The sequence below is a fragment of the Aspergillus alliaceus genome (genome assembly GCF_009176365.1).
Source record: "Aspergillus alliaceus strain CBS 536.65 unplaced genomic scaffold BDW43scaffold_56, whole genome shotgun sequence".
Classification (NCBI taxonomy): domain Eukaryota; kingdom Fungi; phylum Ascomycota; class Eurotiomycetes; order Eurotiales; family Aspergillaceae; genus Aspergillus; species Aspergillus alliaceus.
The window spans coordinates 187,788-208,760 of NW_022474739.1; the positions used below are offsets into that span (position 1 = coordinate 187,788).

Sequence of the window (20,973 nt, forward strand, 5' to 3'; positions counted from 1 at the left end):
GTTGCCGGAGATGGTCGTTCCGAAGCATATACACCACTGAGTCATTGATAGCATAACTAACATATATGGCTCAGAGCCATGAGGTCATCTGCACCTGTGGCAAAGGGGCGGTCGCTGAAAATTGTGCTTTTAGTGGATCCTGTATCCACAAACCTCAGCCTGGCCACATTTTGCTCGGCGCCAGAGCCCAGAAAGTCTCGCTTGAATCAATCGGGCGAAATGAGGCCTATTTACCTGAAAGTAGCTCGGTCCAGGACCGCTAAGAGGGTGTCAAAGGGCCAAGATCGATTTTCAAGAACAGATAATAATCAAGTCGCTCCACGTAAGGCAATGGCACCGATCACGGAATTTTCAAGTCGTAGCGCTTCAGCGTTGCTGGCGCCGTTCACTTGGCCCACAGGAGCAGAGGGTAATGCGCCCAACTTGTAAGCCTTCTTGATCTTAGCAACATCTGCAATCTCCGATAGAGTCTCATCATTGAAGGACATATGCGAGCCTTCAACAGACTGCGCCAGATGTGCCGCTACTGAATCATGGGTGATTTCTGGTGATGTAGACAGCTTTACCACTAGTAGATCTTTTGTAGAATCGCTGATGCCAAACTTCCGGAAAGTATCGGCGATCTACAAGCTGTCAGCTCCTGCAACCCTTGCGCTATGAGCTCCCGAGGTAAACTTACATTGTTCGTGGGACTGAAAGAGAAAACAATCTCCGAATGGACGTTACGAGATTTAAGACGCTCGCTGAGATAATCATTTACTGCTCTGAAGATTGCAGAGAAGACGTGCGCTCTCGAGAGAACCTATGTTGTGGTTAGAGCAAGAACCTCTAAAGCAAGCTTTCCAGATGTCAATGGCATACCATACTTGCGTCGATAAATGCATATTCAAAGTCCGAGTTCCCAGAGATGAGCTGTTGTCGGAGAAAAGGAGCATTCTGAACGTCACGGTAGAGAGCTACATGCACCGGCAGAGAAGGAAGATGGGGCAATCTAATGGTCTCTAACGTGGAAGCCATGGTGAACTGAGGGATATGTGCGATGTCAGTATAGCTGTGTAAGTCCGTGGACACCACCAATAGGGCAAGGCAATTCAATTCTTCCTTGTTCGATTAGAAGGCCCGGTGATATGTAGTCCGTATCGATTTCCCCTCCCCCACTACGGACTTTTTAGTTAGTTATCGCCGAAAACCCCGTTACTAATCAATTACCCCACGTGACTGCACTTCTCGAACGTTCAGGCAGCCGTAGAAAATCAGTAAGCAGACAAACATTCCAAAGCCAAGCCAAGCCTGAGTGGCTGATATCACTGGCCCGCGGCTTTTAAATAGTTCCAAGAGCCGCTGCCATCTTCATCTTCGAACCCGCAATCATTATCCATCTCCCATCCCCATCATGGCGTTCTTTCTACGGCGTCCTTTCGCCGTACCAACGGCGCTCCGTCAGGTCCCCAAAAATGTAAACACGACTAGATTCTTTTCCAACTCTACCTTCAAGCTATCTCCATCCAAGCCGGTCGGCCCCGCCACTTCCTCCATCTTTGCGAAGTCTAGACAGACCTTCCAAAATGCCTTCCGCCGTACCTACATGCAACAGACTTACAATCCCACTCAGGGTAATCTCACCCAGCGGCTGCTGTATGGCGCAGCCATCGTTGGTGGAACAATTCTGGCAACCAACATGATCTTCAACCGCGAAACGAGAGAGGACGGTGGCATGGCTCCTTACGAGCGCAGCTATCTGAACGACACTTTTATGCACACTGGACTTGGTATCGCTATTATCGGTATTGCTGCTAGAGCTTTGCACATGAACGGATGGTCATACCGTTTGATGGCCATGAACCCTTGGCTTGTTACTGGTCTCGGCTTGGTTGGAAGCATCGGAACGATGTATGGTACTTACTACACTTCTCCTGACAAGTAAGTATTTTGGTCCTAGTAATTTGGTCTCTGGTGTGGAGAAAACATGGCTAACATTACACCCAGCTACCTGGCCAAGTATGGTCTCTGGGCCGCTTTCAATGTCACCCAGGCTGCCCTTCTGTCGCCCTTGATGTTCATGCACCCCGCTCTCCTTGCCCGCGCTGGTCTTTACACTGTCGGAATGATGGGCTCTATTGCTTTCGTCGGTGCTACCGCTAAGCAGGACAAATACCTCTACCTGGGTGCTCCTCTGCTTGCCGGTGTAACCATCGTCGCTCTTTCTGGTCTCGCTCCTCTCGTCCTCCCCGCTACTGCCACCCGCACTTTGATGTGGTCTGAGAGGCTCTGGCTGTATGGCGGCCTCGCTGTCTTCGGTGGTTTCACTCTCTATGACGTACAGAAGATCCTGCACCACTCTCGTATGGCTGAGAGTGGCCTTATCCGGAGGGATGTTGTCAACGAGAGCATCAGCCTCGAGTTGGACTTCATCAACATCTTCATTCGTATGGTCCAGATCTTGGCCATGCAGCGTAACAACCGGAAATAAGCTACCAGACCAGCTCATACCTGAACATTTAGATCAAATCTTGGTCCATGTCCAGGTCCCAATTAATATGAGATGAAACGTTTCATCTCTCTCAACAACGAGAAGTCATTATGCTGGATGATAATCTTGGAGGAAAGTGGATTCGACCTGGTCTTGCTTCTTTGCTCAATTTGTTGACCTCCTTTTGTACTATATTCGTATGGGCTAACTGCTGCCCATCGGTTGTTTTACATATATGACTTGCTTTGCGTGGCGCTTTTAACCCAGTTTTGCTGAATTATCGGGTCAGCGAACTGATTCTTTAACTAAGGCATATGGCCCAACAGAGATATCTGGATTGCAGCCAAGCATCTAGAGATGGAAGGAATATCTCCGCTCACAGATAAGACCTTTATATCATTATAAAACATTAAACTATTTTCTCTTTTTATTAAAAAAAAAAAATTCTCCTTTTGAGTCATCGTCTTTGCCATACTTCATTCATCTCCAATCTTCCATCGATTTGTTCCCCTTATGTGTAAGCTATTTATCCCGCTGGCATAGAACCATACGGATCTGCAGCAATGTACAAAGAACAACGCTCTTAAACAAGTACGTACCGTCAAGATCAATACTTTTCACTCTGTGCCATCAATCCATCCCAATACAAACATAACCAGACAAAGCAACCCAAAGAACGTAAAGCAGACCATCCCACCCGCCTACTACCCCAGCAAAAACCCCCACCAGACACAGGATCATTCAAAGGCCTCCTCATAAAATCCTCCGATGAAACATTAGCACGATCAAGCTCACAAAGCCCACTGCCATGCATCTCAGATCCACTGGGAAAAGCACCCTCGGCTCCCCCATATCATTAATCTTGTAAGTATCGTCATCAATGACGATATATGAGGGCTGGTACCTGTTCGTCATTCGGATGGTGTAGGCGCCACTGTTAGTCCCCTGCATCGACAGAACCATAACTGTCTGGCGGCCTTCTCAGCCCTTTCGGAGGGCCATCTCGCTGAGTCCTTTGAAGATCGGGTGGGTGGGCGTGTTTAAGTACTCTAGATCGACGCGGGAGGCGCTTTCGGGTTGTATTGAGGGTGGATATTAGTTTGTAAAGCGGTGCGTTGGTGTCGTAGTTGGAGAGCCAGAGGGCTTCGCGGTCATCGGGGTCATGGGCGCCGGAGAAGTGCAGTTCTTGGCCTTGGTAGATTATTGGGATGTCGTCGAAGAGGATTGTGAAGATTAGGACGTTTTTGGCTACCTGAATTAGTCTTTGGTCAGTATATGGGAGATTGGGAGGGAGTCGTGAGGGTGAAGGGTGAAGGGACTTGCTTACGTTCATATTCTCTTTGAAGCTGGCGAACCGGGCGATGTTATGATTCTCTGAGAATGTCGTCTAGATTGTCACGTCGCGGCAGTTGTGTTTCATGATTTCGACTTGGCCTGGTAGGACGGTTGTATTACCTCGTGTGAAGGCGTCTAGCATGGAGAAGTAGATGGGATAGTTGGGCGTGCTTGGGAGGTGGGCTTGATAGCTGCAGGTCCTCTGCACTGACTTGTCGAATACTTCGCCTGTGATGAAGGCGTCTCCTGTTGCTTTTTGGAAAAGAGGTAGGAATTCAGGTATTATATGCTTTGCTGCGTCGAGACGTAGGCCGTCGATTGAGTATGTTGATTGACGTTGTCTCTTGGATCCACTTTTCCAGCATCTTCTAGACTTCCTTATCCTCTGTTTTCAGGTCAGGGAGAGGAACGATATTATCACCGGTTCAGCATTTTTGAGCAAGAGGGTAATCATTGTAGTCTGTGATCTTGCATTAGGGGTGGAAATACTTGGAGTCATTGAACGGATAGAGAGTAGTATAATCCATTATTATACTCACGATTCTTCCCATTGGCAATATAGGCCATATTGTTAATGACAGTATCCATCATGAGAAGCATACAACGATTATGCAGAGCCTTGCTCAGATCTAGTAGGTCCTCATGGGTTCCGAAGTGCGGGTTGAGTATATACATATCCTGACCCAGTAGCGATGGTAGGCTTCTCCATACGAGACGCGCCCTTCAACGTTCTTGGCAACTGGGTATATCATCACCGCATCAAAACCCATGCCTTGGACGTAGTCGAGGTGGTAGATCATTCCTCTCCCGGTTCCGCCACAGTATAGACATTCTGTTGCATTGCAGGCTTGAGTTGTGGAGCCATCCGTGCGCGCGAAGCAATCTGTCATTGTTTGGTAGATAGATCGTGACTTCCAGGCTTTTGTATCGGCTGATTCAACCTATAGGAGCAGGCTAAGAAGTAAAATGACACAAAGCCCTTGTGTCAGTTTGTGGATAAACCACATCTTGCTGCAATGACTGAAGGACTGAAGGGAGATGGGAAAGAAAACAGTTGATTATTTGTAGTAGGTAGATACCACACAGGGTCTGAGGCAAATGAATAATAATAGAATGAACAGAAGGCTGATAGGGTCTGATGAAGAGGATATGTCGCCTACGAACTGATTGACAGAGTGTATTGGGGGGGGGGGGGGAATGTGACAACTACTAGTATACGAAACGTAGTGAAAGACATGAAATGAAATGAATCTGTTAGTCTATAAACGATCTCATCAGTCCTTCATATTAGCCTACTACATACAAACATGATGCTGATTTGTTATATCAAATCTCTAGGTACCTGCATAGTTTATATTGTCCAGTAGAGGTAGCTGAAGAAAGAAAGTCCAACATCAATTGCCTGAGTAAAGGCAGCTCTCATGGATCTTATTCACTTGAGTCGGGAAGGTAAGTTTATATCTTTCAAAAGGGTTTGTTTGATCCTTCCGCTTTAAGGCCTCATTGATTATCGAGATATTGGATATAGCAAAGTTGTCTGGATGCTTGTCTGCAGTCCCCTTCATTCGCTCTAACCTTGGCCTCTTCTTCTCCTGGATGATCTGACTTGAATTCTTTTGAGAAACTATGATATTCGAGGCAATATTCTTCGCCGCCAGTAAACGAGCTGGACACCAGCAGCTTCTTGTGAGTGTATGTGCCTTTGTATGTTCCTCACGCGAATTAACGCATCAGGCAAATGCAGAGTCCTGTTGCAATAAAGTAATTTTGTTCTCCTTGGCGACAGCGTGGTTCTGCTTCCCTTTAGCCTTTAAATGAGTCAATTTCTTCTCGTCGATCTTGATGTCCTCAATGGCTCTCCAATTTAATCCCGCTACAGATGGTCTATCCTTCATCCACACCATGTCAGACCACTGATCTGCGGTGATTCTTCCAAAGGATTTGACAATCAATGCCACGGTTTTCCACTCCACCAGCCGCTCTTCGGGTAGAAATAGTTGCAGACGCTGTCGTGGCCAGTCGCAACAGTACAGGTCGTTATACAACTTACTTTGGACACGGGGAGGCGTGAATCCAGAGATCTTCTCCTTCACCGACATCTTGCTACCTCTCACAGTGCAAGCTGAGCTTCGTATCCGGACGGAGAGTATGAGAGAGCCATCGGCGAGTCCTTCTAGGTTCACGAAGTGCATGTTTGCAGCGTCAAGTTGCACACTATAGTTCCAGAATGTGTGTTTCCTCGTTGGATCAATGATTATCTCGCGTAAGATCATCGCTTTCCCGATCGGGTCGAAAATCACATCGATACTTGTGCCTGGCTGGTTGAGGGGACGGTATTGCTCAGGCCCGTCACCATACAAGACCACCTCCACCTTTCTGTTCTTTCTGGGGTAAGGCTGACAACCACATTCTGGATCATCACTAGATTTGCAGAAGAAAGCATTGTCAGAGCCTGAATGTCTTGCATGGTAAGGGCTTAAAGCTTACCAACGCATCTTAGCTTTAGGGTTCTGAGGACCTCAACGAGAATGTCCTTCCTTCTGGAAGTAAGGATATTATCATGAAGCTAACTGTTTGGGAGCGGTGCATCGCGTAATGAGATAGTAGAGTAGAAACACAGAATCAATAAAAGGTAGCTGGGTTCTTATTCACTCATGCACTACTTGCTCAATCATTGAAAGGTAAACATAGGGCAAAAAGGAAATGTCAGTGAATACCTGCACCCTAGCAGCAGTGCACTATGATCCTCTATTTGCCGCTTTGCACCAGTGTCTTTATGGCACTGACCAAGGACTGCTCTGGTGATTCATGAGAGACACAAATCTAAGAGATCTCTGGACTATGTGACCACTGAGGACAATTTTGTTGATATCACTTGGAAGCATAGAGCATGTATTAGTATATAGAAGCTTCTCGGTATAGCTTGAGGTGCACAGATCAAGGAGGTCAGTTTTCAATATTCTCCATCCTATGTTCTGTTCCCTATGTTAGACCTTCATTCATAGTCTACGCAATAGACACTTGACTCCCTCATTGCTTCTTACACATCTGTACAGGTATTTCAAAGGATAGAATATTACAATGACATTGTATGTATGCTTCTTCCTTAGTTCATTTAAGAGTACTAGACATTGAAGAGGATGTGCTTATGGACTACTCATTTGGAGACACATCGGCTGTAGACTGTTATCACTTACATCCTGAGACCTACCCTTAGCCCATAGATACCATAAATCCAACAGGATCTGAGAGGCACCATAAAGTCCATTGCCTCTTGCCATAAAGTTGCCGTAGTATTGTAGCCATAGTTCCCATCGATCAGGGCTGATAACATGCGCTTACATAAGCACACTGCGAACCGGCGCCTGCAAGTTGCTCCAAAGCTTCTCGCGATCCAAAGCAGTGTTAGACGACCTCTTCGAGCCGGAACTCCCTTTGTGATTTTTTTTTTTCGCCGAGGCAACCTTTCTCGATTTATAGCCCATATTAATTTTCGCATCTCTATCGTCACCATGTCCGGAGAAATGGAAGTTGACCCACCAGTTTCGCATGAGCATGAGCAGGAGCAGGAGCAGGAAGAGACCCCGGCGCAATCTGGCGGCGGCGGCTTCGAACCACGGACAGAGGCCGGGGCTGTTGCAGTGCGCAGTATCGAAGGATGGATCGTCATTGTCACCAACATTCATGAAGAAGCATCGGAGGAAGATGTCACCGATCTGTTTGCCGAGTATGGAGAAATCAAGAACTTCAACTTGAACCTCGATCGTCGGACGGGTTATGTCAAGGTGGGTTGATATGGATTTTGTTTTGCTTCAGTTGCGTCGTCTGTCTATCGTCGCGGCCGTTATGGGATTGGAATGACAAATTATTGATCGTGGATGGCAACAGGGATACGCCTTGATTGAATATTCCACTCTCCCCGAAGCTTCTGAAGCCATCAAGAACCTGAATGGTACCAAACTGCTCGATCAAACAATTCAAGTCGATTACGCATTCGTCCGGCCGCCTCCCTCGAACAAAGGCAAGGCCGGTGGGCAAAGGGGTGGTGGCCGTGGTGGACGAGCCCGCAGCCGGAGTCGCGAGAGGAGCCGCAGTCCCGGCGCGGATGATAGGGAATAAATGTTGCTATTTAAAAATGCTTTGTCGATTTTCTTTCCCCTTTCAACCCTTTCCGATATCTGTGGCTTGAGATAGCCTCATTCTACTTTTCTTTCCTGTCGTCTACTACTCTCCAGTTCATTCTACCTTGGTTTTTCCTATGAGGGTATGCCACGTTTGAGAATCATGAAGATGTTGGTTATGGTTCCAGCTTCTTTCTACACACCGTCGCGGTGAGCATCTATTCTTAAGGTTAATGTGTTCGTGGCCGGCATTATCTCCTGTGGGGCCGTTACATGGTCATCTTCCGACGGGATGGCTATCCAAGAAGATACATGCTGGCGTCATGATCTAATAGATATCTGGTACGACTGTGCGCTTCAAGATGATATGTGATCGCTTGCTAACTTGGGGTACAGAAAAACATGAGTTGTTTGAAATTGCAGGACTAGGATAACCAGAATTTGGCTGCTAGATGATCTCACCTGATAAACACATGCGATGCAAATGATATATGGCTCTTTCATGTTACCTTACTTGCCCTCAGCTCCAATCCTTCCGTGGTAGCGTTCCGGCGTATTGCTGGGGTGTAGTTGCAAACAGCGCATGCAGTGTTAATAGGTCTTCTGATCCGCGGCCCTGTAGAGTTGAGCTAGAGTGTAATGCTTCCCGTCGCCATTTTTGCTATTCTGGTATGTGATACGTGGAATAATGCTCATATCAAATTAAGAATCCCACGAAAGAGACATCAGAAGACTCTTTGAGGGACTCATGACCGACCTCTAGTCGCACGCGTGATGCAATACCAAGAGACGACAAGCGTTTCGCAAGAAGGTTGAAAATGGACTATAGTGGATTCTGGTTTTTTTTTTTTTTTTTCATAGTTCTGTTGTAGCCAGAGTGAAACGCATCAAAATGATAGTAAGTTGGAGAAGGTGGCATTCCCAAGGGTCCAAGAAGGGGGTATAAGAACTCGCCCGCACTTTCCCAGATTTATTAGTTAATGACTTCCCTCCCCGCACTTGTTCATTCTGTCTTTCTTGACCAATTTAAATGGCACGACATCGTCGTACAGCAGGGAGAACCATGAGCTAAATTCCTTTTTTTCACATTTCATTCTCCTTTCACTCAATTGGACGCAGGACGCTCTCTGCCCTTCTTTTACAAGCTATCGTCCCGTCCGGTGTTCTACATATCAAATTAGAAGAGGCATCTCTAACGAGTTGGGGGTTCCTCAACTTCGAGGCCCCTATCAATTGGCTATCCCTACGTTGATTACCTGTTCTTATAATACTCTTTTTAGCACATTGGGTTTCAGGAACGGAAATATATAGATTACAGAAACCATGGCAACATTCTCATACATCTTTAGATTCATTTATATACTTCTCCTTCTGTCTCATACCCAGGCGCGGGCGCTTCGGTCGCAGGATGTTCTAGCGCCACTGCCCGATGCACCGCTTGTGGTTGATGCACCTGCGGCATCATCAAGGCATTCAACCCTGTCTCCCTCCGAGTTGCCCTCCGAGTTGAATGAATCCGTTGGCCGCACACAGCAGGATTTGCTGAATGCCTTGAATGTAATGCAGGATGCCTACTTTGAACTATGGCAGGGCACTTGGCCCACTAGCATCGATTGGACGGCTGCGGTTATTGGCACACATCTCTCGGCCTCCCTCGCATCATTGACGTCCTCCACAGAGGACGTGTTGTCTGAGATATTCTCGGATGATAGCTCAACCATCAAGCATCGCCCTCTAACATTTGAGAATCTGATCAATCACTTCTTTGACCAGACTGTAACCTTCTACTTCGGCGAGGATGCGATTTCGGTGAGAAACCAGGCCTACGACGACATGCTGTGGGTTGTGTTGGGCTGGCTAGAGAACCTGAAGCTGCAGGTGTTGCACTCGGATCTACATTTTGATGGGCCTTCAGGGTCCGATCTGACTAAAAACCACCGTTGGCATGGGGCTCAGTTCCGAAAGCCCGCAGCTCATCGAGCTCGAATCTTCCATGGTCTTGCGTCCGGTGGATGGGATATTTCTCTCTGTGGGGGCGGGATGATTTGGAATCCGCGCCTAGCGCCCTACAAGAATGCTATAACGAACGAACTGTATATATCTGCTAGCATTGGGATGTATCTCTACTTCCCGGGTGATGTAATTGATTCACCATTTGTTCCAAATGGTGTTGACGATCACACGTGGTCGGACGGTTACCCTCACCACCCTGCTCATCTGCAGGCTGCTATCGAGGGATATAAATGGCTCAACGCCTCGAATATGACGGGGGCCGGGGGACTATATGGGGATGGCTTCCATATCAGTGGGTGGAGGAGCACTGAGGAGCCCGGCACCCGGAAGTGTGACGTCCTGAACAAGATGGCATACACGTATAACCAGGGGGTGATCCTCAGCGGGCTGAGGGGCCTCTGGCTGGCCACTGCATCATGGCAATACCTGTCCGATGGACATCAACTTGTCCGTAACGTTGTCAATGCCACGGGGTGGCACAACAAGACGAGCCAGGAATGGGCAGGCCTCGGTCGCGGAGGCGTTCTGGAGGAGGCATGCGACTCCGCTGGCAGCTGTTCTCAAGACGGACAAACGTTCAAAGGTATCTTCTTTAATCATCTCGCGGAGTTCTGTCGGCCCATACGGCCGCAGGAGGAGCGATTTCTGGATAGCGCAAATCGGACGACGGGACCCGGCAGCGATTGGGAGTACATCCATGATTGGCATCAAGCACAGTGTCGCACGTATGGGCCTTGGATCGAACACAATGCTGAGGCCGCTCTGATGACTCGAGACAAGGACGGCAAGTTTGGCATGTGGTGGGGCAGGCGTTACGGCGAGCTTGATCACGCTGTCACCTTCCAGAGTCCCCTGCCTCCCGATGCGATTGACTACCGGAATTACGGCGACCACACTCATCAAGGAACATCCCCTCCACTAGCGGGTCCCAACTTCGGGCAGGAAAGACCCATCTATCCGGCGTCTGTACCCGGGCAGACACGCTTAAGTGGCGATGCAGCTACTCTTGGCCTACACCAGACGGACTATAACGACCGAGGGCGCGGGAGGACGGTGGAGACGCAATCAGGAGGTGTATCTGTCCTGCGCGCCTTGTACCAGTGGAAACTGACTGCATCCGAATCCAATGCTGCCTAAATTTGGCTGCTAGGTGGGAAGAATTGCCGTACTGCGTTGTATAAAATTATTTTGGAGCATTCTTACTATTGGTTATGTTTGGCGTTTGGCCTGAGTTATATCATCTGGCGTTGACGGTGTTGGCCAGCGGAGCCAGCGCAAGGGCTGGTTTCTCCCAGGCGGAAAGGATTGAAGTCATGAGCAAGTTTTCTCTTGCTAAGTATTGGTCCAATGAAGACGTGTTTGCATTCTTCCTCATCCATGAACCCACTTATGATCAAGGGAGACCCAGTAGAACTCTTTCTGATCACCCGATCTCCTGCCGGCAAACCTTAGTTCCAAGCAAGGTAAACAATTCCCCTACTAGAGGATTTACAGTATATAGTCAACCTGCACACATACGAGCCCGTTCCCAACAACCGGGGTCGATGATAGTACATACTCATACATACACATAACCCAGCCCAGCCTGCATCTCGGAAGCACAGTCTTGTTCCGGAGCAAGGACAGCGTGCCCGACAGTCATCCATGGCGGGGATCAAAGTATGGGGTTTGCAGGGGAATGGAGGGAGATGTTTCGTTTACTCTTTTCTTTTGGGCATGTATGTGTAAAAGTATAGGTTTGTAGGTATGTAATTGTACATACCTTTCTCTTTCTCTTTCTCTTTCTCTTTTACTTTCTCTCCCAACCTAAACCGGCCTGTCTGAGTGTATTCGGCCGAAACCAAAAATAAACCCAACCCCCATCAGATTCGCTATATAACCAGATTCTGTAAGAGGTATGTTGTACTATGTCTGTACGTATGGGGGGCGTCAATGGCCAATTCAATAACAGGCCCCCATAGGGTACATCAGGTACTACCACACGGGCCATATCGTAACTACAAATAACTCCATACAATGTTTAGGTACCCAGCAAGTACATACTAAGTAGTACATCCCTAAGTCACACACACCAAACAATAAACCCCCGAACATTGACAACACAACCTATCGCATGGAACAAGTTATTTCCCTCCCCCCACTGCTAGAATCCCCCTAGAGCCAACGAAGACGCCATCCAATCGTTCAAAACACATTAACTCCCCCTAGTCTACATACACTTTCTACCCACACTGAGAAGCCCCGTCCCAATCCTCTGGAGACAATATTTTTTATTTTAGGCCGTTTTTTAAAGGTAAGAGCAAAAAAAGCGATTTACTGTAATTTGTTTTGCAGAAAGAAAATAAATCCATCAGGAAATGGCATTTTGGCAAAAATGCCGATTTGCCAAGGATGACCCTGGTCAGGCTGGATGGCAGGAGGGTTTTCCCTGAAGCCACATGCAGCTAGTGCCGGAGCGTTTATCTGGGTCAAGGTTTGATGGGTTTAAGTTATTTGATTGTTATTTGGGGTTTAGTTTAGTTTTCTATCTATCTATGATGTAGGCATCTTACTTTTTTTTAGGCCCTTTCGCGAAGAAGAAAAGGGTTTGGGGGTTGGACTTACTCAGGGATAGGTACATAGGGGTAAAAAAAGGAAAGTCATGATAATCGTCATATTATATCATACTCGGGGGATGGATCAAGTGATCATATCAGTCATGGTCAATGACCTCAGGCTTCCTTCTACGTTCTCCAGGAACAGAACATCGGATATTAGACTTCCACCTTCAGCGCGGCAAAGAATGCGCTTAGATTTTTATTTGAAAACAATTTTTTTCTTTGGAACAACAAAAAAGTAAAAAAGAGGGTCATGACAATCGCCAAATCAGTGTGGACCCGACTGCTGATCGACAGTTATCATCGTCATTCAGGAGGTCAGGGATAGGAATATCTCATATGGCATTGGACGTGCGGAAATTAATTCGATCCAAACTGACCAGACGGAGGCTATGGTCGGGGGGCGGGGGGAAGTAACAATGGCTTATTTTTGACCTACTCGTCATTATTATCAAACAATAAGCGGTTGGCAATTTTTTCTGACCGGAGTTGATTTGCCTCTTCTTTTCTTCTTCTGTGTCTTGGTTCTTGCTTGCTTTTCGGCCGCGACTATAGTGGCGGGAATGAATGATTGATTGATCCCATAAGATCAGTGGAGCAAAGAAAGAGGAACATGGTCACGCGGATGAACGGCGGTACCTTTTTTTTGTTTTTGTTTTTTCCTTTTTGTGGTTTGCTTACTGTATCGTGGATACGTGTAGTTACATTTGTATGTTTCGGTATGGTAATATTTACCGAGGGGTTCCGTTCGAATGTTGATGATGCTGAATGATCCTGACCATCAAGGTCATTCAATGATAGCTTTTCCTACAGAAGGGAGAAGAGAGAGAGAGAGAGAGAGGCGAAGAAAACCTTGCGTCTTGTGCGGTTAGCCCAAAAAGCGCCTAGGTGTCAATTTCCTTTTTTTTTCCTTCTTTTTTCTTTTTCTTTTTTGTCTGTACGTGGAAGGATGGGATTACAATTCGCTACAATAATCCGGTGTCAAATGGACAACTGTCATTCTGGAGCAATGAATAAACAGGAAGAAAGGGTCACAAGCACACGCCCCTCCCCACGCCAACAGAAGGTCGACCTCAGCGATGCGGGGACTCGAGGAACACTTGCCACTGGTTCATGCTAGCAGTTGATTCGGCTGGGTGAACATTTAGCCTCATGCTGTTCTCAGTTCGAAAAGAGTTGCAAATGCGTAGGTACTGTAGATAGGTAGTTTAGTATCACGGGGAGGGGATTAATTCAGACCAATTGCTCCGCCTTCTTTGCTCCTCTCCGACGGTATGCGATGATGCTTGTCAACTCGCCTTAGGCTATGCAGCCCTTTTTGCGCCTTGCGGCAATTAAACTTCGAGATAGATCGTGGGCTTTTTTTAAATTCTCTCTTATTTATTTAGATTATGCTACTTTCTTAGCGGTCGGATCTTGAGTTCGTATCATTGCTATCCTGGGCGATAATCTTGGTCATTAAGGATCTTGATTGATGGTTAATTGGTAGTCCTATTAATATTGCTGTCGGTCGCTATCGACATGATGCTAAATATATAAGATGCCGTGTGAAATGCATGATATTGGACCATTATATCATGTCTTAGGGGATTTATCGTGGCATGGATATGGATACTAATGCCCATCAAACTTCGAATCGATTCAATAGTATTCTTAGCACTACATGGACATAGGTTTCGTAAAGGTCAGAGATACTTCTGCAAGTCCCATAAATAGTCGGATCCGAGAATAAATAACAGAAAATCTCCGTACACAGTTAGTACATGGTCTAACCAATCTATGCTAAAGGATGGAATACAATACTTAAGTTAATATAAAGTATGTTATTTATTCTATGTTATGTTATGTTATTCTATTTATACAAATGTATTTTGTATCAATAAATACTATTTTATATTTGAAATATGAATCTCTATCACAACGTCATGAATCGATTTGAACCCTATGACGTCTGCGGTGCCGTCATTCCTTTGCCGTTCGAGTTCAAAAAAAAAAAAAAGAAGAGAATATTACGGTGACCAGTAAGGGGACGTGTCTTCTCCCCGTTCGGGAAGAGGGAAAGTAAAATCCACAGAAAGAAAAAAAAGTCTTGAACAGACTTAACCTTTGGCCTTTTGGACTTTATTAAACCTTACGTGGAAATTTCGGATTCTTCCCCGAAACGTCTAAATTGATCGCATCCATCGTCCATCGGGCGTTTTTAATTATCATTATTGAAATTGAGGGCTTTTTTCCCTCGCCCAATCCTTTGGGAGGTTTTCATTACCTATTCTCGGTATTACTCGAATAGAATTAGGAATTATAGATCTGACTATAGCGACAGGATGCTGCATACCGATTATCTAGGACTTAATTACCCCCAGTATTAGCCTTTTAACGGGATTAGGGACTCTGCAGGCCCCATCTGTAGTCAGCATTGACCGTTTTCATGGGTGAATGATGCTGAGTAGTGAATAACCATTTGACTCCCAGTCAGAAGATATATTCTATATAAAATGAATAAAAGAAGGAAAAATTCAAAAAGTAAAATACCCCGTTTTCAATCATCAATGATGTCAACCCGTCAATTATCCAAAATCACGATCAGCAAACTCCATTCGGTGCCTTCTGATTCGATCCTCCTTTCAATGCGCCCTCCTTCCGAATGACGATTGGTGTTTGCGGTGGATCGGCATGCCTGCACATCCTCTTCCCGGTTTCACCTTTTTTTCTCCTCTCTCCTCTTGTGCTTGGTTAGTCGCTCGCGGACATGATCCGCCAGAAAACTCTCGAACCCACGGGAATGGATCGCCCTGCTCTCAGGCCGTTTGACTCGTGGACCAAAGGGGAAAGTTCAACGTTTGGACTAACAAGCTTAGACTCTAGGAGATTGACACCTTTTACACCATGCCATGTGGACACGGAGTAGGATCTTTCCCGCTTTGAGTATCCGGTACACTCTACAACTTGAACAGTGTTACCTACCAATGGGTTGGCAAAGAAAAAGGAAAAAAGTAAGCTTTCAGCCTAGATGATATAGAAAAGGAATGTCACCGGAGACATTTGTGTACTACGACGTGAAGTTTCCGCCGGCATGAATTATGGAACCAAGTTTCGGAGGTTCAATATACTCTAATCTTATAGGTTCTCCTGGAAGTTGGCAGATTTTCCTTGGGTGATCCACCAGGAATGATCCATGTAGTATGTACATGCTGAAAGATGGTGAATCAAAATGCAGCCTCTCGATTGACATTGCATGACCTTTCTTTTCTTTTCCTTTTCTCTTCTTTTTTTATTTCTCTTTCACGCCTACTCTAAGACGTTTGGCGATTTCATGTGACCTTTTTGACCTCCGGGGTTGAAATTCCCCCAATTCCATAGTACTTTTTAGCATTGTGGCTGTATGATCCATCACCTCGGCACATCGGGACGTTCCCAATATCAAGGACCATGGAATGCCCATTCGCTTAGCGGACATACATTGAAGATCGACTCGTGACAAAAAGTATGTATGTACATAGCGCGACGTAGTTAGAAAATAGTCATTCGTTCTACATACGGAGTCCCCGTAGTATGATTTCTTAGCTTGTCTATCCTATTCCGAATGTCCATCAGGTGAGGTTACAAATGAAAAGGGAGAGAATTGATTTGATACGAGAGAGACACAAACAAGAAGAAAATAAAAAAAAAGGGAAAGAAAAGGAAACAAAATTCCTTAATAGCATATCGTCAAACAATGTTATTGCTTCCGTTCTTTTTCTTTTTCTAATTTTTTTCCCTCTCTTTTTTACTCTCCCTGCTCACTGATCATCATACTGGCGGTGGGTGAATGAGGATCAACCTCCAATTCCGCCGACGAGAGACTCTGGTTGGTTGAAGATTCGCCCCCTCCAAGGGGACGGGAGTTCCTCAACTGTCGAACCACAGCCAGGAGTGCACCCCTCCCAGCAAGCAGACTAAAGTACACTAAAGGAAACTAAAAATTCCAACTAACAGAAGAACTAAAGGGGACCGAACCCCTAAAAGGTTCAAGTCAAACCCCCCTCCCTCCACCCAACCACGCCATCCCAATCAGGCGCTTCTCACCGAAACATTTTCATCAATTCTTGACGATGTATGGAACAAGTACGAGTTAGTTCGGGGGTAAAATAGATTACACGTTAGTCGTTCAATACCAATACACCTCCGTTTAAGGATACGTTCCCAGTGGCGGCCACGAGTCTTCTGAGCCACTCAACTTTGTTTCGAAATCCATGTATCAGGAGAAAGGGATCGTATGGAGAGAGTAAGGTATATCGACATAGTATTATAGGTAATACCATCATCAAAATATATAAAAAAAAGATGTCAAATAATCAGAATTACCTACACCCTATAAGAAAATAGGGTCAACTTACTATACATCGTTCGTTCAACGGAGAAATACTAATAATAATAACAATAATACTGATACTAATATATCAAGGGTAATACAGACCCAGCAATCATACTACGACGACAACTAATACTGGGACTACTTATCAGAGTCGTACAGCTCCATCAGAGGTACCACCACGATACCTGCTTCTGCCCAACGGATAAGTGTCTCCTGTAAGTACCTCCATAGTATCAGTCATTAGTCACTTACCTGTCTTGATTTTACTTTCAGGAATTATTATTACCACCAAAAATCCATCACCACCGCTACTCCATTGATTCCTAGTGACTTGGTTAGTGATTCCTGACTGTCCCTTTTATTTTATTTTATATATTTTTTTCTCTCATATTATTATTATCATTATTATTATTTTTGATTTTTATTTTATTTTATTTTATTTTTTTCTTGAAGAGACTACTCTTCTCTGACGGTGTCTCCCTTGACTGTCTGTCTGTCTTTCTGCACTCTCCGCAGCTTTCTTGACTCTCAGGCCCCTCATCCCTCCATCCCTCTCGCTACTTTCTCCCTCTCACATTTCATCACCTTCTCATCCCTTTTTTTTGGTGTTTCTTTGTGATTGTGTTTGATTGTTACAAGAACCCACACTCTGCACTATACCCGAACGGCTTTCTTTCCCACTGCTGTTAGTCCCTCCCCCCCCCCGTTTTCGGATCGTTCGACGAGTTCATCACCTTCGTCCTCTTTTTTCTTTTTTTTACTTTTCGTTTGCTCTTCACTTTTCTTTCTTGACTGTCCCTCTGATTTCCTTTCCGAAGTCAATCACCGACCCGAACACAGGACGACTAAAAAGGGACCGAGAAAAGAATCACCCAGGAAAAAGAAACTAAGGGTGAAGGAGAAAAAAAGAAAAAGAAAAACGCCCTCTGTAAAAATATCTATCGAGGGCAATTCAATCCACCCGGAAGCATTCTTGAATTACTTTGTCCTGAGTATCGGTTGCCTTCCCAACTTTCGCTTAACCGACGCGATTTCACCCCCCTCAAACTCTTTGGTCCTCTCTACTCTCCGCCTCTCTATCTCTTCTCCTCGTCCACCCCTGGATTGTACCTGAGAATCGTTGCTTTTTTTGAGACTTCTTTCGCGCGGTCTTATTTTTTCCATTCGGGATTTAGCGTTTCCGAAACACCCATTCTAGAGACTACTCCTCGTTCCAACGTGGTCGATTTTCGCCAAGCTACCTCCAGCGGAAACACAGATTCTTCATCTGGGGTTAATCGCTAGAGGTAGTCTGACCAGCTGCGATTGTATTTGCAACTAATTGTGCTGGATTCCGATACCCACTTTTTGAGACGTGGAATCCCACCACATCAACCACTATTTCGTTCCCCCCAAATTCTTGAAGGGTACAGCCGCTACCAGCCCTAGACGCCCTTAAATTCCACTACAACGCCACCTGCGATACAAAATGACCATGGCGTCTACTTCCGATGTGCACGGTTCCTCTCCCGTTCCGACTATGCCCCAGCCCAACGACAACGGCCGCGCGCACATGTCTTCGCTCTCCTCATCATCATCCATCTCTGACGCAGAAACTGAACGTCGAGGTCGTTCCGAACGCCCTCGTATGGCCAGTCGGAAACCCAGTGCCTCCATACTAGTTCCACGGGATCATCCCGAGATCGAAATCGAAGAAGAAGAATTTCCCCCGGACGACGCGCGCGCCATGAGTCCCCGACGCAATTCTGCTGATCTGGAAAGACTCGGAAAGGAGGCTAGACAGACGTTGCAGGAGTGAGTATCTGCATTTACGATCGCTCTATTTGCTACTATTTTTTACGCGTTACTAACTTTCGCTCGATTAGACAAGCAAAGGCGCTGCAATCTTCCCTTCAGGCACTTGCGGAACGTATCGAAGCCGTGAAATCAGACCATGACAAACTTGAAAGCGAAAACAAATTCCTACAGGACTACATTGGTGGACTGACCCGAAACATGACTAAGACTGAAATGACGAGATCAAGCACCAAGGTCAGGAAATCGCAAAAATAGGCGCCACGTCTATCAACATCCTGATCGTTGGAGTCGAAAGAACGATTGGGATGTCTCCGCTTACCAAGCGAGACCGAAAGAGAAGATGTGCGAAATACGCCTGCGTTCGCAATGGTTAGATGTTTTGAGGTCTGGCAACTACGCATGTCACCTCTCAGGCCCTCCTGGACGGCATATCCTTATGACCGGTTGTCGGAGCATCATCCATTCTGCGGACGATCACATTCCGCGATACAATACGTATCAACATTACGAGAGAAATTGAATTTGGACTGCATACCGTGCGGCGGGGGTCGGAATGACAACGGCGTTCATACAGTGGCCACTCGTGCTACATTCGACGTCACACGGATGTTATTTGTCAACAGTCCGTAACTTGATTTGTTACATCCGCGACGGACCTATATCGCACGATGATGTCGCCGCAGTCGACTCAACTTATTACCTTTACTACTCTTTGGCCAATAGATCGTGGCAGAGTCCGACCTTGTTCCCCCGGTCGACACTTAAAGCTTGCTACCGTGTTTTACTACGAAGGATCTTGAATGGCGTGGTTGCTCCCGTGACATCATTGCACCTCCCGAGGTATCGGGGTAGGAGCGTGTTACTTTCGGCTTGGCGATGATCAGTGCTGACTCCCGATCACCGATATTGACGGCTGAGTTTTAACGATCAGCAAGATGACGTCTTTGCGTGAGGGGGGGAGAGAGCATTGTGGTCCTCCTTGGTTGACCGGGTCCACTTTTTCAACTGTCCATATTCACTTGATTCTACTTCTGTCTTTTACCTTTTTTTCTTTCTTTCTTTTTTCATTACCTTCGTTCTTCCTTTTTCTTAACTGTCATACGGGAGGCAATCTGTATTTGTGGCATACATAGCACGCTCGGCGTTCGGAGATTACGGGGAATTACCTATTAGACTTGATTGATTCGACTGGAAACCGCACTGGGCGCATTTGTTCTCATGGTCTGCAAAAAGGCGAGGTGGGGAGAGTAAGCATTTTCAAGGAGCAGACAGCTGTGTTTTATTTCTTTTTCATATTACTTCAACATCATGATCATCGTGTACATTGAGATCGTCCCGGTCTGACGATTCGGCTTGATATTGTTTGGCTTTGAAAACATCTGCTTAACATACCCAGAAGCGAGCGGTTTGATTGAATACACATATATTGTTATAATGTTTTTTCTTTCTTTCTTTTCTCTTCTGTAATCATACAATTTTCACCTTGTAGTCGCTGGCCTGTGGAAAAGTTGTACATCGTTTAATTGACTGTTCGCCTCAAAACACATGACTCAAAAATACCATAGCTGAGGTATCCCTTGGCATCTCAACCCCATGGATAGTAGGCACCTGCCGCCACAAACCACCATGGTGGCCTAACCGCCATACTACCATCCTCTCAGCCACAACCCATAATAGATTCGCCCTGACCATCATTTGGAGCCTCCATACTACTACGTAGTGCCATAGTACATACCCAAGTACTCCATATACATATACCCACCAGTAGTATACAAACAAACTGCAGAGTCCTCTCCACCCATAAAACCAGAATTATATCATCCCTCTCTATAACCCTCATTGTATGTACCTGAGTACTCCGAAAGTAGATAATCCGAACTTGACCTAACTGCCTCCATCAACGCCCTAAAAGCGCAACTCTGATAAACAAAAACAAAACAAAACAAAACAAAAAAAATGATCATCTTCCCACATACCCAAAAGAATACATACATGTGTAATAATCTCCAATCTCATTAAGGATAATTAAAGGTGGACGGATCCCGCGCGCCGCATACGTCATGTTTCAGGCATGAGGCTGAGCTGGAAAGGTTAGATTCACTCGGGGCTGAGTGAGGGAGATACTCTTGGGTCCATGATAGTGTATACACTACAGAGTACAGAGTATACGCTCTAGTTATCTAGTACATGTTCTGTATGCATACATGCATGCATGTACATAAGCTATGGTGATAGGTTTGGTAATGAGGAGTTTTTTTTTTCGCTTTTTCTTTCTTTCTTTTTCGT

General features: G+C 45.9%; 7 protein-coding genes across 7 annotated transcripts; 4 read left to right on the forward strand and 3 right to left on the reverse strand.

Moving 5' to 3' along the window:
- Nucleotides 1-285: 285 nt before the first annotated feature.
- Nucleotides 286-1,149, reverse strand: BDW43DRAFT_196894 (EKC/KEOPS complex subunit CGI121/TPRKB). The gene is made up of 3 exons (XM_032039088.1): nt 862-1,149; nt 680-802; nt 286-623 (listed from the first exon to the last, which is right to left on the reverse strand). The coding sequence occupies exons 1-3, from the start codon at nt 1,015-1,017 to the stop codon at nt 309-311; spliced, it is 594 nt and encodes a 197-aa protein (XP_031895956.1). The 5' UTR covers nt 1,018-1,149; the 3' UTR covers nt 286-308.
- A 244-nt stretch (nt 1,150-1,393) lies between these two features.
- BDW43DRAFT_315291 (Bax Inhibitor family protein) lies at nt 1,394-2,470 on the forward strand (the record flags this gene model as incomplete). The annotated part of the gene is made up of 2 exons (XM_032048019.1): nt 1,394-1,920; nt 1,987-2,470. 2 exons carry the CDS (start codon nt 1,394-1,396, stop codon nt 2,468-2,470), a joined length of 1,011 nt encoding a protein of 336 aa, XP_031895957.1.
- A 937-nt stretch (nt 2,471-3,407) lies between these two features.
- Nucleotides 3,408-3,803, reverse strand: BDW43DRAFT_315292 (uncharacterized protein; the record flags this gene model as incomplete). Its single annotated transcript, XM_032048020.1, has 2 exons — nt 3,408-3,722; nt 3,798-3,803. 2 exons carry the CDS (start codon nt 3,801-3,803, stop codon nt 3,408-3,410), a joined length of 321 nt encoding a protein of 106 aa, XP_031895958.1.
- Nucleotides 3,804-5,535: 1,732 nt separating this feature from the next.
- On the reverse strand, nt 5,536-6,300 carry BDW43DRAFT_315293 (uncharacterized protein; the record flags this gene model as incomplete). The annotated part of the gene is made up of 2 exons (XM_032048021.1): nt 5,536-6,226; nt 6,293-6,300. The coding sequence occupies 2 exons, from the start codon at nt 6,298-6,300 to the stop codon at nt 5,536-5,538; spliced, it is 699 nt and encodes a 232-aa protein (XP_031895959.1).
- A 1,017-nt stretch (nt 6,301-7,317) lies between these two features.
- BDW43DRAFT_315294 (RBM8 family RNA-binding protein) lies at nt 7,318-7,924 on the forward strand (the record flags this gene model as incomplete). The annotated part of the gene is made up of 2 exons (XM_032048022.1): nt 7,318-7,590; nt 7,694-7,924. The coding sequence occupies 2 exons, from the start codon at nt 7,318-7,320 to the stop codon at nt 7,922-7,924; spliced, it is 504 nt and encodes a 167-aa protein (XP_031895960.1).
- Nucleotides 7,925-8,831: 907 nt separating this feature from the next.
- On the forward strand, nt 8,832-11,641 carry BDW43DRAFT_289370 (putative glycosyl hydrolase). The gene has a single exon (XM_032043391.1). The coding sequence runs from the start codon at nt 9,250-9,252 to the stop codon at nt 11,074-11,076; it is 1,827 nt and encodes a 608-aa protein (XP_031895961.1). The 5' UTR covers nt 8,832-9,249; the 3' UTR covers nt 11,077-11,641.
- A 6,565-nt stretch (nt 11,642-18,206) lies between these two features.
- BDW43DRAFT_197086 (short coiled-coil protein) lies at nt 18,207-19,091 on the forward strand. The gene is made up of 2 exons (XM_032039091.1): nt 18,207-18,684; nt 18,756-19,091. The coding sequence occupies exons 1-2, from the start codon at nt 18,359-18,361 to the stop codon at nt 18,940-18,942; spliced, it is 513 nt and encodes a 170-aa protein (XP_031895962.1). The 5' UTR covers nt 18,207-18,358; the 3' UTR covers nt 18,943-19,091.
- The last annotated feature ends 1,882 nt before the right edge of the window (nt 19,092-20,973 follow it).

Coding starts and splice junctions, on each gene's coding strand:
- BDW43DRAFT_196894 (XM_032039088.1), bottom strand. CDS start 1,017: ATGGCTTCCACGTTAGAGACCATTAGATTGCCCCATCTTCCTTCTCTG. Junction 803..861: donor CATTTATCGACGCAAGTATG/GTATGCCATTGA, acceptor ACCACAACATAG/GTTCTCTCGAGAGCGCACGT. Junction 624..679: donor CTTTCAGTCCCACGAACAAT/GTAAGTTTACCT, acceptor GACAGCTTGTAG/ATCGCCGATACTTTCCGGAA.
- BDW43DRAFT_289370 (XM_032043391.1), top strand. CDS start 9,250: ATGGCAACATTCTCATACATCTTTAGATTCATTTATATACTTCTCCTT.
- BDW43DRAFT_197086 (XM_032039091.1), top strand. CDS start 18,359: ATGACCATGGCGTCTACTTCCGATGTGCACGGTTCCTCTCCCGTTCCG. Junction 18,685..18,755: donor GCTAGACAGACGTTGCAGGA/GTGAGTATCTGC, acceptor TCGCTCGATTAG/ACAAGCAAAGGCGCTGCAAT.